This window comes from Culex pipiens, chromosome 3 (genome assembly GCF_016801865.2).
Source record: "Culex pipiens pallens isolate TS chromosome 3, TS_CPP_V2, whole genome shotgun sequence".
In the NCBI taxonomy this organism is placed as follows: Eukaryota; Metazoa; Arthropoda; class Insecta; order Diptera; family Culicidae; genus Culex; species Culex pipiens.
The window spans coordinates 1,274,233-1,287,992 of NC_068939.1; the positions used below are offsets into that span (position 1 = coordinate 1,274,233).

Below are 13,760 nucleotides of genomic sequence, written 5' to 3' on the forward strand. Positions count from 1 at the left end.
CGCGGGGAGTCAACAGTTTTAATACAAGGATACGTGCGGCGCGAAGTTGATTTATTACTGAAATCCCAATTCAGATAAGATTGGATTATTTTTGCATTGTTATGGAATTGCTTGCCATTGAGGACTTGTTTGAACTTTTACATACTAAAACTAAAATTGAATAGTATCAAAGTTTATCAAAAAATATTCCAGAGAGTTCCATGCAACTTGATACATCTTTTAGAAAGGATAAAACGGATATTTGAGTTTCAGCATCGCACCTAAGCTCTAGTTCACAAAGAAGATCTGAATCTGAAGTGATATCTAATCTGAAATTTGGATTAGATTCGGTTACGCCAGAAGCTGTCTGACTTGCAGTTCACAATAAACAATCAAGCTGCTTGGCAATGTCAATTTTGCGGATATTTCGCTTGTTCTTTGCATTGGTGTTGGCAATCGACGCGGATCGAAACCAAGGAATAACTAAAGGAGATTTAGCGGGCACCAATAATGAGTCTCCGTTTACGGTGGGCCTATTGATCTCTGCAAAAAAAAAGGCGTATGCATTCTGTGCGGGTGTCCTTATTACACCGAGACATGTATTGACTAGTGCAAATTGTGTTATTTGGTATGAGTGCAGGATTGTAAATTTTATTTTTTAATGAATTGCAGTTACTTGCTTTTAGATCAGCTGTTCTTATCCGGCTTACAGAACATCTGGACTGGTTTGTAAAACACACAGAAGTTGTGGTAAAACCGTAAGGTCTATGGCATTTAATGTTGAAGAGTATTTTAATTGAAAAATTAATCAAAATCACGTTGCTGATGAAAGTGCTTTTGCAAAATGAAAATTTGACGATATCGTTAAACATATTTGCAGCTCGAACACCTGTGCAAGACAATAAATTACTTTTTAAGTGATATCGATATCTAATCTCAAAATGAGTCGCATAAAGCAGCCTGCCCTTTGTCTAGCGATCAGTTTTACGTCAAAGTTTGGCCAAACATGCAATCGATATTTGGATTGTTTTTTTTGCTGAGCACGGCGCTCGCTGTCTCAACAGATCGTTTAAGCAGGATCAGCAATGGAGAAACTGCCAGTGCTCTCGACTACCCATCCGCCGTTGGAATTCTTATATCCGGAACATCTTCCCATACATTTTGTGGAGGTGTTCTAATATCAACTAGATTCATTTTGACGACTGCAAGTTGCGTTTCAGGGTAAGCATCTTTGAACTGGATTTCATTCAAAACTAACATCCCCTTTTCACAGGACAAATACTCTAACTGTACTGGCTGGTGCCAGTGATATGACCAAGATAGTGGAAATCATCCCAGTGTTGAACATTCCATCGCACATCATCATCCATCCAAACTACAGCTCGTTCTTCAACCGGGACGACTTGGCCATCGTCCAGCTTTCGCGTCCCGTCGCTTTGGGAGACTACATTGGCGTAGCACGACTGCCCCGAAGGTACCACGTTCCTTTCACCTTTACGGGTTGGAACACGACCATCGTTGGCTGGGGAAACACTGGCAATCGGGACAACGAGCCCCTGCCGCTTCAGCATCTTCAGTACGCCCACGGGGATGTGATTACCAACTTTTCCTGTGGCCTATCGCACAGTTTTGTTCGCGATGGACACATTTGCACCTCTACGGACAACGGGGGACCGTGCGATGTGAGATACTTCACTAGACAGTTTACACTCGTGTATTTATAATATTCCTTTTTTTCAGGGAGATGAAGGAGCACCGATTTATTCGGATGTCGACGGAGAAAAACTGGTAATTGCAGTTCACTCTTTTCACTATTCAGGAATCAGAGGATGCGATCGTGGTCGATCAGCAGTGAACACACGTCTCACGATGTATTTGGATTGGATTCAGGAAAATACTGATGTTGTTATTCTACCTTAGTATTATTTTTTTATCAATAAAAATTGTTTGGTGGCTTTTGAACTCAAAATACACGGTTTTATTTCGACATTTTTTAATTTAAATAAATCCACTGATCAGGGAAGGTAGCATGTTGACAGCTCCCATACAAACTGAGCGTACCTTTAATATCATCTAGCCAAACATTTGAAAATGGCGAATAGTTTAAATAAATATAGTTTTTGCCTTGTTCCGGTTTAAAACGACAAAATAAGTATTCTGGAATCATTTTCTTGAAAAACTTGTTTAAAGATACGCCACGTTAAAATATTAGTCTCGAACAGTTGGAGGGAGCGTGCAGCGAAAGCCGTCACAAAAAAAAGTTTCCCATGCAAATTTTGAGTTGCGTTTTTAATGGGCGGACTACGACGAGGCCACTTGCCATCTGTCGGTGGATACGCGCAACTCACGAAAACTGTCATGTTAGGGGACGGCTGGATCAAACAAGATTTTATTGGCATTTTTGTATCAATCAACTTAGGACAAAACAGCCTACGGTTGAATGGTCACATCAGAGTTTTCAGCGATCCAATCGAGGTATTCTGTAACGCGGGTGTTGACCGTTGACCTTCCGCGGTCACATCCTCGTAGGCCACTATAGTGGAACGAATGAATACCAATCAGGTAGCCACGACCAGCTTCCAGTACAGTCACAGGAGCTCCTTCGTCACCCTGAAACCGTTTTTATTCATTAAAACATGATCATGATGAGATTTGTTTCTGTAAACTACTCACATTACAAGCACCACCATTGTTAGTCGCCACACAAATGTGCGTACTTCTAACCCAATCGTGCGAAGTTTGGCAAACCAAGTTCGAAGTCACACTGTCCATTGCGAACTGCAAATGCTGGGTGGGAATCGGTTCGTTATCCCGGTTACCAGTGTTACCCCAACCGGCCGTGGTCGCTGTCTGGCCAACGAAAGTCTTTCCAACATCCGATCGGCGTGGCAGCTCCACAGGTCGAACGGTGAGCCCGTCGACAGGTGCATCGCGACTAAGCGTCAGCATGGCAATATCATCTCGCCTCAGCAGCCAACTGTAGTTTGGATGTGGGAAAATGGTCGTAACCGGAATCAGCGTCCCAATGGCATTCATGTCGGCCGCGTTCAAGGCAACGCTCACGATGTCTCCTCTGAAAAAGAAAATGTGCAAATCTCACTTCGTCCTTCAAATTCCTCCCCACCAGCCTACCTTGAAACGCAGGACGCAGCAGTAAGGACGAATTTCGCCGAGATTAGAACGCCAGTGCAGAAGCTTTGACTGGATGTTCCCTGGTTTATAAGTATCCCAGCTGCCCAGGGAATGTCCGTTGGGCTGGCAACAGTTCCACCCGATATACGCGAGGATCGAATTTCGTCATCACTCAGCGGTGCCAACCCGAACTTGGCCCGGAATCGGTCCGTTTCTCGGAGTGTCCGCACCGTGCTCCAGTCGATGGATTGCGGATCCACGTCGGGACTTTGGACGGCGAATGCTACCGAGAGGCACAACGATAAAATGGCCAGAGCTTGCATCGTGTTCCGGAGGTCAACTGAGGAAGGACAGATGCTTGCATTTCTTTTATGTCATTTTTTTTGGAAGGAAGTTGATATGATAACGAACGACGGGAAAGACTGATATTGGGATTACGATATCAAATTATGAACTGCGGCATACTGCAGAGTTATTTTGTTATCTATTAAAGAAATTGCCAATCGGGTAGTAACTAAGAAGGTAAATTTTAAGATCAATTAAAAAGCTATTAATTGCAGGCCAAGGGTGCATGATACTGATGATACTCGTTGTTTGACACCCAGGCGAGGAACATCCCGGAAGGAGCCCAACTACATCCGTAGTGCTGTTTGGACAAAACAGCATGGCTCTGGTTCCTTGCAAGTGTCCTATTTTCTTACCTCCACGTTGGCTTGGTTTAGTAATCATGATGACAAGGTGTAACCTAGCTGGTGGCCTGTGGAAACGACTCGTAAACCTTTGACCAGCGAGGGTTAGAGTTGAGACGGCTAGAAGAAAGGGGCGCGTCAATGTGGGAAAGGGAAGTAATTTGTGATTGTAGACGGTATTGTTTTGATTTGCAGTAGCTGCTGTGGATGTACCTGAGCATCGCAGAACGGGGTTTCTCTTCTTTCCATTTCAGCTAACAGCTATCTTCTGTTTATGTTTATTTTGTTTTACTGATTTTCTAAAACGGCTTCTGTTTACTATCCTCCATTTGATTTCGATTTTACTTATTTGATTCTCTTATTTCTCAACGCTTTTCCACTCTATTTTACCAATTGATGCTGCTGCTGTAACAAACTGTCTGCTTTCCCTTAATTTGGCAGCGATGTCAATTTTGTTTATCATGTCGACGTCGTCGTGCTATCTTGTCGCACCCGCCATTTTGACGTTCCGAGAAAAATGCGTTTTAATGTTTGACCTTGAATAAACAAAAACGAGAGCACGCAATGTAAACAATAACAAACACGTTTTGTTTGGCTGACCATTATGTGCATTGTCCCGAAGTTTGGTTGAAGTTGGTTGCTGGAGTCCCGAGTTATAATTACAAATGTTTACGGTAGTCTAACTTGTACGTGCGTCAAACGCGTTCTGACCTGAAATCCCTATGGACGATTGTCGCACTTACATCAATTTTCAGGGAGCGACAAGATAACACGACGAGATTGAAACTACTTTCATATGAAAAGTGACAGAAATGCACAGAGTTTTTTCGGTTTTTATTGAATATCTCAGGATTGAAATCGAATTTTGGGGATCTGTGAAGGTCAAAAGGTGAGGTTCGAGCCCTTACTCAATTTATGGAATGATTAAAGGATTAACACAAATATTACTATTGCACTTTTGAAAAACTTTTCTAAAATGCCAAGGACCAAAATATTGTAACAAAACACCGCGACAAAAGAAATAGCAACAGATAAACACAACTCAACAATAGAGAAGATTTCAGGAGAAAACAATACACAGTAAATAACAATTAGTTTTTGAATTCAAACTAAAAATATAACAGTTTTTGCTTTAATGAAAGTTGATAGGCACACTATAAATGGTTAGGCGCTTATACTTACATCAAACCCTACGTAATGTACCACCCCCGGCCGAGTTAAAATGCGTAACCGGAAAAGAAGGTGTGCATGCCTGGCACGAACGCTCAAAGCGTGTTCTAGCGTGTTGCTCGTACTGACTCAGAGCAAGGGTGAGATGTAGGTGTAAGGGCAGTGCGTGTTCGTCGGGAACCTGATGCATAAGATCGGTCAAGGCCCGTTCTTACACTGAAAATTGCAAAAATTGCGAATAGCGAATTAAAAAGCTATTAATTCAAAGCCAGTTAAACTAAAGGTTATAAGTATTGTACACCTATGCGTTCATGGGAATTATTGTAGTACATATTAAGAAAATTAATTTCCATCTCAATGTCATTTGAAATTTTGCAATAATTTATTGAGCAGTAAATTTGTATATGTAAAGTAAGTTTTATGTTGTTAAAAATTACATAGGAATGATGACATCCGTGTTCTCTTCGATCCAGTCCAGATATTCCGTAATGCGGGTATGCACGGCAGATCGTCCTCGGTCGCAACCGCGGATTCCGTTGAAATGGAAGCTATGTATTCCGATGAGGTATGTTCTTCCAGCTTCCCGAACCGTTACCGGACCACCTTCGTCACCCTAAAATTGTGTGAAAGAGTTTTAAAACATTTAACGTTTAGGCGAACTTTCTCAAACTCACATTGCACGGTCCACCGTTGTTGGTAGCGACACAAATGTGAGTGCTTCTAATCCACGTGTACGACAATTGACACAACAGATTAGATGTTACGGAGTCTACGGCAAACTGCAGGAACTGCGTCGGAATCGATTCGTTATCTCTATTTCCGGTGTTGCCCCAACCCGAGGTAGTAGCCATCCAATCGACAAACGACTTGCCAACATCCGAACGACGCGGCATCTGCACGGGCTGAATCGTCAACCCATCGATGGGCGCTTCACGACTTAGCGTTAGAATAGCTATGTCATCTCTACCCAGAAGCCAGCTGTAGTTCGGATGCGACAGGATGTGGGACACACTGATCAGAGTGCCGATGTTGGCCATGTTGGCAGCGTTCAGAGCGACGGTCATTGTTTCTTCTCTGTTTGAAATATTTTTAAGAGTTATTTATATTCATATATTTTCTTCGGAACTTCATACCCAGAGATGCACACGGCAGCGGTCAATACATATCGAGGAGAAATAAGCACACCACTACAGAAGCTGTGTCCAGAAGTTCCACCGTGAATCAACACTCCTGCCGCCCATGGGACATCGGTAGGAGTCGCGACTGTTCCACCAGAGATACGCGATGAGCGAATTTCATCGTCACTCAGTGGAGCCAATCCTAATCTGGCACGATACTTGTCAGTTTCCTGCAGCGTTCTAACCTTGCTCCAGTCGATCGTTTTCGGATCCAACTCTGAGCTTTGTAAGGCGGAAGCAATTGCCACCGTCACCGAAAGCACCAGAAGGGCGCGAAACTGTTTCATTTTAATTGTTCACTCAATGGGTTTTCTTTAACTACTGTAAGTCGTCACATCAGAATGTTCCGTTTTAAAGCTAATCTTTTGAAAATATGTTCGTTTGATAAGGATAAGTCCAATCAAATTTGCGATAGTATTGTTTTACCCCAAAACATGACCCCAAACCAGCTCCCTTTGTGGTCTGATATCAGCCTCGGAAAAGATTTCAATCCCGTCCTAAAATTCAGTGGTCCTCGTATGAACAGCATTTCATATCCCCATGACGCCATGAAGCTGATGAAAAAAGTTTCTCAGTAACAGCAACAGAATGAACACCATGGAATACCATGTTAAATAATGTCCCAAACAGTCCGTTCCTGCACCAGAACCAAATTCCGGATCAAAATTTTACTCCGACAAATGTCTAGGTCACTGAAAGTTTTATTTAAACTACGTTTAATGGCATGACATGACATCAAGAACATTTGGAAATCTTAATATCATTTTCTATCTAAGTTTTGATAAACAACATTATTGGTACAATTCAATGGTATGCTCCTTCAGATGAACTTTTATTCATTACGAGTAGAAATGCCTAGAAAACGTTTGTCAACAGTTGAAATCACAAAAAAGCATTGAAATCTTTCATTAGCAGCCACAAAAAGTTTAAATTTCAGAGAGTTTATTCTGGCTAAGCTGAAAACGCCTGGCAAGTATGTAACCCACTGAAGCTTGTTTTCGCCGTCGGTGGTTCTGGAAAAAATACGGTAAGTCAGATAACACCGACCAACAAAATTTCTGCGCAGACTCAACTCGAGGGGAAGCATGAAGTGTGGGGTCCTCAGAAACACGTGCAATTTGAGTTTTTCAAAAATATTTAGACTGCTGTTCGCTACTTCCACATACCATTCCAAACCGCCCTAATTCTCCATACGAACTTTGGAGGAAAACCATTCGACCCTGTCTAAATATTTTTGAAAAATTCAAAGTGCACGTGTTTCTGGGGACCCCGAACTTCAAGCTTCTCCTCGAGTTGAGCATGCGCAGTTATTTTTGTAATTCGTTGTAAGAAACCAAATCGAATCGAAACCAAGTTGCAAAATAAAATGTGTCCTGATTGTTAAATTTTATATGAAATATCGAAATATCATCAAATTATCTGTTTCGGTCATCTAATTGATGATCAGAACTAATTCATGTTCATCATTGTACATAAATGTCCCATATGCATTTTTATCACTATTGAGTTAATGATGCAGTTTGGTTCAAAATCGTGTGCTCTTTCTGAAAAGCCTAAAACATCCAGTACTTTGTTCTAGAAATCAGTTCAGCAAAAACTTAACACGTAGAGGAAATATACCCATTTTAATCACTCTAAGCCGTTCGACCAATTCTAATCACTTTTGCCGTTTTCCACTATTAAATCAACATTTTCAGATGTATCAACAATGGAGAGTTGCTTGCTCACTTTTATTTGAGCTATTTATTACTTTGGAACAGTCAAAAACACTTTATGAAATCTGTAATTCATGATCAAAGTGCTAGGCCGATAATAGAAATAGGCTGAAAAAGGGTATAGTTCCCCTAGTCTTATGTGTGGGACAAACTTGCCTTGCGTTTTCTCAGCTTGCTGTTTTTGCATATGGGACATTTATAATATTGGGGTAATTCTCCGCCAACTCACACAGCAGTTGCCCCGACCCCTCTTCGACTTGCTTGAAACTTTGTCCTAAGGGGTAACTTTTGTCCCTGATCACGAATCCGAGGTCCGTTTTTTTATATTTCGTGACGGAGGGGCGGTTCCATTCCATTTTTGAACACGCGAAAAAAGAGGTTGCAGCCTGAAACGGTGATGAGATAGAAATTTGGTGTCAAAGGGACTTTTATGTAAAACAAGTTTTTCCCGGCAAACTTCGTCCTGCCCTTTTTGGTTTCTTGACGTATAGCTTGTTTGCTTATTCAGCCTCCTGTGATCAAAATTTCAGTTTACGTAAATTTTCCCATACAATCTGCAGATGTTCCGGAATCGGCCACAGAGTGGCCAAAGTGGCAATTTTTTAGCATATAAACCTTCCTTAGGTTTACACGAACCCAACGCAACAAAGAGCACCTCGATCCGACGCTCCGTATTGAACTGATTCGCGTTCGAACAAAACAGTCGAAATTTTTTATTTATGTAAAACAAGCCTTACCCGACAAACTTCGTTCTGCCTTTTTTTCGCTTGTTGACGTTTTTTGATTTTTTGCTTTTTCAGCCTCCTGTGACCAAAATATGATTTTACGCAACTTTTTCCATACAATTTGCCGATGCTCCGGAATCGGCCAAAGTTGTAACTTTTTGGCGTAAGAACCTTCCTTGGACTTATACGAACCCAACGCAACAAAGAGCACATTGATCCGACATTCCGTTTTGAATTGATTCGCGTTCGAACAAAACCGTCGAAATTTTATATATTATGTAAAATAAGACGCCCGATTTGATGGCGTACTCAGAATTCCGAAAATACTTTTTAAAAATTCTCCTATTTTCCGTTACTCGACTGTAAAAATGTTTGGAACATGTCATTTTATGGGAAATTTAATGTACTTTTCGAATCTACATAGACCCAAAAGGGTAATATTTTCATTAAAAACAAAATTTTTCATTTTAAAATTTCGTGTTTTTTCTAACTTTGCAGGGTTATATTTTAGAGTGTAACAATGTTATACAAAGTTGTAGAGCAGACAATTACAAAAAATTTAATATATAGACATAAGGGGTTTGCTTGGAAACATCACGAGTTATTGCGATTTTACGAAAAGAAGTTTTGAAAATGTTGGTCGTCAAAGTCCCTTTGACACCAAATTTCTATCTCATCACCGTTTCAGGCTGCAAATTATTGAAAAACACCTCTTTTTTCGCGTGTTCAAAAATGGAAGGGGTCGTACCGCCCCTCCGTCACGCGATATCAAAAAACGGACCTCGGATTCGTGATCAGGTACAAAAGTTACTCCTTAGGACAATGTTTCACGCAAATCGAAGAGGGGTCGGGGCACCTTTTCCCGATTTCTTGTGAGTTGGTAGAGAATTACCCATTGTATATTTTCACAATGTTTCTAAAATTATTTGAAATGTAATTAGTACCACCCTAGTTAACTTCCGTTTGGTTCTTCGATAACAGTGGTCAACGATTGCAATATGATACCGTTGTAAAACAAATGCAATAAATGTCATTGTTACAAAAGACCTGATAAAAAATTGCAAACATCACACCCGTATATGGATTATTCATCAGTTTTTTTGTTGTTCTTGTCTAATCGATACTAATTTACGATTGATGATTAGTAACTTTTTTTTTATTATTAAACTATTATCATCAATCGCGGACCACCGCGAATTTAAGAAAAAAATACACTCTCTATCTTATCCCTTGGTATGAGAGGTCAGTCCCAAATTCACCGAACGTACGTTATCTGATGGCGATATTTTTTTGCATTCGTTAGATACGATGGTATAAATACCGTTTTATAAGTCAGGGTCATTGGTAAGCAAGCTCAGTACATTTGAAGAGTGCAAGATGAAAACATTCGTCCTAATTGGCGTTCTGCTGGCGGTGACCTCGGCGGTCCTTGGCGACCCTCTACAACGAGGAAACCGAATCTACAACGGTCAAGCGGCCTCACCTGGTCAATTTCCGTACGCAGTTGGAATTGCCCCGATCACGCCCATCACTGCTCGTCAGGTCTGTGGAGGATCGCTGGTTTCTGCAAACTTCGTCCTGACGGCAGGACGTTGCGTGCACAATATCGAACGAGTCAATGTGGTTCTGGGAGCTCTGAGGATTTTTGAGGAGACTGAGCCTACGCGACTGCAAATGGAAAGTAATCAGTTTATCATCCATTCCGGATTCGAGCAGGAACCGGACATTTTCGACGTAGCCTTGGTACGATTGCCTCAGGCAGCTCCAATTGGTGGCAATATCGGAATCATTCGGCTTCCGAACCGACGCCAAGTAGAGGCAACGTTCGTTGGTCAGCAGGGAACAGTTATTGGGTGGGGAACCAGCGGAACCGGAACTACCTTTGCCGATCAACTGCAATTTGCTAGATCCCAGGTCATCTCTCAGCTCGCGTGCCGCATAAATCTACCAGCCACAACCATTCTTGATGAACACGTATGCACTGAAGGAAGCAGTTCCCCATGTGCCGGAGATTACGGAGGTCCGCTCACGATCACTGATATCGATGGAACCACAACCCAGATCGGAGTATTTTCCTTCAACTCGGTGGTCGGATGCGCGCAGGGACGTGCTGCTGTTTACACGAGGATGTCATCGTATTTGAACTGGATTGGACAAAATTCGGACGTTGTTATTCGGGATGATTTTTAAATCTTTTAGATCTATCTCAGCAAATGTTTGTGCCTGATTAGTAAATTAATTAAATTTAGATATTTCAACAGTACAAAAATAAATGCAATTTTCAAAACCTACCTAACCTATGAGCTTTATTTTCATTTCATGATTATTAATACAAATTATATGAATCTATGTATTGTAGGGTGGTCCAAATTCGGTTCTTCTTACGCTACACAGAAATTTTGTTTTTCCGTAATCGTGAATTGTTGTTCATAAATTTAGAAGTATGGTGCATTTGCACTCTAATCGTGAATATATTTCTTCGTGGTTCTCAAATTCATGAACACACTTCACGATTTCGGGAATAGATTTTTTTTCCCGTGTACCCTCTGGAATTAAAGATAGACTCACCACAAGATAAAATTACAAAATTGAGCTCATTCTGACCACGGGAACCCTTCCCTGTAAGCCCTTGAAGTTTGGTTGGAAAAAATCGTCAAAATGTATAAAGAAAAGTCACTGTTTCAGTTTTTACCTGTAGGAGAGCAATATTTATCCAATTCCAACAATTTCTCGGATGTAGAACCTTCATTAAATTGGGAAAAAGCTTTCCCCAACCAACCCCAAGCTTCCGAAAACGAACATTTTTGTGCGGCCGGCTCTAAGGAGCAACATAACAGGCGCACTGTCAAGCAGACAAGCTTATAACTTTTCAGAAAAAATCCTAAAATGTCTAGGCAGCGAATGACATAAATGTTAAAGCTGCCTCAAATAAATTAACTTCCACCACCACCTAAAATGTCTAAAGGAGAGTGGGGAGACTTGATCCCCTTTTTTTGTATCGCACATAACTCTGTCAATTTCTCACAAAACTATAAACTTTTTGCATGAATTGAAAGCTTAAACATTCATCTATGTTTGGCTAATAAGGATATTTCATCAGATGAACTCTTCGAATCATGCCAAGCGTTTTAAAAAAATATTTTAAACCGGCATTTTAAAAATGTTAGGGGTACCTTGATCCCCCTTTCAACATTTTGAAGAAATCTTAAGCAAAATGTTTCTTATTCGTCCAAACTTTTAATTTTCTATTAGTTACAGCAATTTCACATAAAACCTGTACGTTTGTGTTCAAAATATAACAAGTTTATTATGTTAAATATTTAAAAACTTAAAATATTATTTTTTAGACCAAAATTAAGCATGTTTACAAAAGCTGGAAATTTTTGTTTACGAAACTTTTGAAAAATGGTTCAAACTGCAGTAAGTTATGTACAACTATACTAAAGGAAACTATGTATGAAAACCCAGCTCAATTAATTAATCTTGAGGCTGATTCCAGTGACTGTAAAAATGCAGGAATCAAGTCTCCCTAAACGCACTTTTTTAAACAATTGATTGTAAAAATAGTATGACGATAAATTTAACATCAAATGCGTAAGGGTTTTGGAGTTGATAAGTTTATCAAACAATTCATGTATAAAAAATATTTTTTTGAATAATTTTTGAGTGTTTTCTATACATATCAATACAAAGAAAAAAAGATCTCTTGGAAGTTTTTTGCAGCTCGTTTTAGAAAAATGTGTGTAACTGAATCTAAACATTTTTTAATTTTTTTCTTTGTTTTCTACAATGAGTTTTAGTTAATTTCGCACAACTTTCTAGAACAAAGTTAATTGTTTTACCCACATGCTGACGAGATACAGGCTTGGGATCAAGTGTCCCCGGGGATCAAGTCTCCCCACTCTCCCCTACGGGAAAGTCGTTCTAAATTTTATGAAGGCTTGCTTTCCAGACTGATCTAAATGAAATGAAATCTTATGCAACATGGTGTTTAACATTCTTATTTGCAATATAAAACTACATGGCAACTGAAAATTCTGATAAATTATACGATATTTATATTCAGGATTTGTCATCGTTATGAAAAGAAAGTTTTTGATATTGATAATTACAATATATTTTAAAAATCACCTAAGACAAATATTTTTTTCTGAATTTTATCTAAAAAGGAATTAAGCAACCATACGTCATTTGATCAAAACCTCAAAACATATTCTAGAACAAAACCTTCCTCTAATCAAAATTATCTCTAATCTCAACGTCGGAATTGTCACCGATCCAGTTCAAATACGAAGACATTCTCGTATAAACCGCTGGTCTGTTGCTTTCACATCCCAAGATCGAATTGAACGAAAACATGCCAATTTGGGTGGTGATGCCGTCCGCATCGGTGATCGTCAATGGCCCACCATTATCTCCCTGGCATGGGCTGTTCTGTTCCGAGTTGGTGCAGATATGCTGATCCGTGATCTGCTGTGTAGGCAATCCTGTTCGGCAACTCAGTGTCGTTATAACCGGTGATCTAGCAAACCGTAAGTACGAAGATTGCGCCGCGCCCTGACCCATGCTTCCCCAACCCACGATCGTTGCCTGCTGCCCGACGAATGTGGACTCTACTTGGCGCAAGTTGGGCAACCGAATTGGCCTGACCGAAGTCACGGCCTGTGGTAGACGGATGAGGGCTACGTCGAAAATTCCGGGTGCGATTTCGTAACCAGGATGCACCAAGAACTGGGTGGCCTCCAAACGGATCTGACCAGGATCTTCCACGTCAAAGATACGTAAGCTCGAAATGATCACTGTTGCACTGGCGATTCCCGCGATGCACTGTGCCGCGGTCAGTACGTAGTTTGGCGAAACCAACGAACCTCCACAAATGCCTGCCGGTACAATCAATCCAACTGCATAGGGAAACTGGCCTGCCTCCGCGAGTTCACCGTTGAAGATGCGTTGATTCTTTTCCACTGGAGTGGCCAAAGCCACGGCAATGCACGCAGCGATTGTTAGCACCAAGGACTTCATGACTGATTTGCGAAATCCAACAAAAAGACGCAATTTCGGGTCAATGTGGTCTTATTTATAAGATTTTGAAGAAATGTAATCGCTGATAAGATTATGTACTAAGAACGCATATGTGTATATGTGTTATCTGCATTTGATTTTAAGACTGAG

General features: G+C 40.7%; 6 protein-coding genes across 6 annotated transcripts in view; 2 read left to right on the top strand and 4 right to left on the bottom strand.

Moving 5' to 3' along the window:
* LOC120428400 (elongation of very long chain fatty acids protein 7-like) overlaps nucleotides 1-13,760 on the bottom strand; it is a 318,557-nt gene that overhangs the window by 176,471 nt on the left and 128,326 nt on the right. The window lies entirely within an intron of this gene.
* Nucleotides 123-1,952, top strand: LOC120428420 (serine protease 1-like). The gene is made up of 4 exons (XM_052709395.1): nucleotides 123-607; nucleotides 666-1,200; nucleotides 1,253-1,661; nucleotides 1,720-1,952. Exons 2-4 carry the CDS (start codon nucleotides 986-988, stop codon nucleotides 1,897-1,899), a joined length of 804 nt encoding a protein of 267 aa, XP_052565355.1. The 5' UTR covers nucleotides 123-607; nucleotides 666-985; the 3' UTR covers nucleotides 1,900-1,952.
* On the bottom strand, nucleotides 2,355-3,479 carry LOC120428403 (brachyurin-like; the record flags this gene model as incomplete). Its single annotated transcript, XM_039593417.2, has 3 exons — nucleotides 2,355-2,589; nucleotides 2,653-3,052; nucleotides 3,112-3,479. Coding segments are annotated over 3 exons (948 nt in total), but the record flags the coding sequence as incomplete, so codon positions are not given.
* On the bottom strand, nucleotides 5,317-6,473 carry LOC120428414 (collagenase-like). The gene is made up of 3 exons (XM_039593427.2): nucleotides 6,104-6,473; nucleotides 5,645-6,044; nucleotides 5,317-5,583 (listed from the first exon to the last, which is right to left on the bottom strand). The coding sequence occupies exons 1-3, from the start codon at nucleotides 6,433-6,435 to the stop codon at nucleotides 5,404-5,406; spliced, it is 912 nt and encodes a 303-aa protein (XP_039449361.1). The 5' UTR covers nucleotides 6,436-6,473; the 3' UTR covers nucleotides 5,317-5,403.
* On the top strand, nucleotides 9,922-10,879 carry LOC120428408 (collagenase-like). Its single transcript, XM_039593421.2, has one exon. The coding sequence runs from the start codon at nucleotides 9,966-9,968 to the stop codon at nucleotides 10,776-10,778; it is 813 nt and encodes a 270-aa protein (XP_039449355.1). The 5' UTR covers nucleotides 9,922-9,965; the 3' UTR covers nucleotides 10,779-10,879.
* On the bottom strand, nucleotides 12,681-13,648 carry LOC120428406 (collagenase-like). The gene has a single exon (XM_039593420.2). The coding sequence runs from the start codon at nucleotides 13,608-13,610 to the stop codon at nucleotides 12,822-12,824; it is 789 nt and encodes a 262-aa protein (XP_039449354.1). The 5' UTR covers nucleotides 13,611-13,648; the 3' UTR covers nucleotides 12,681-12,821.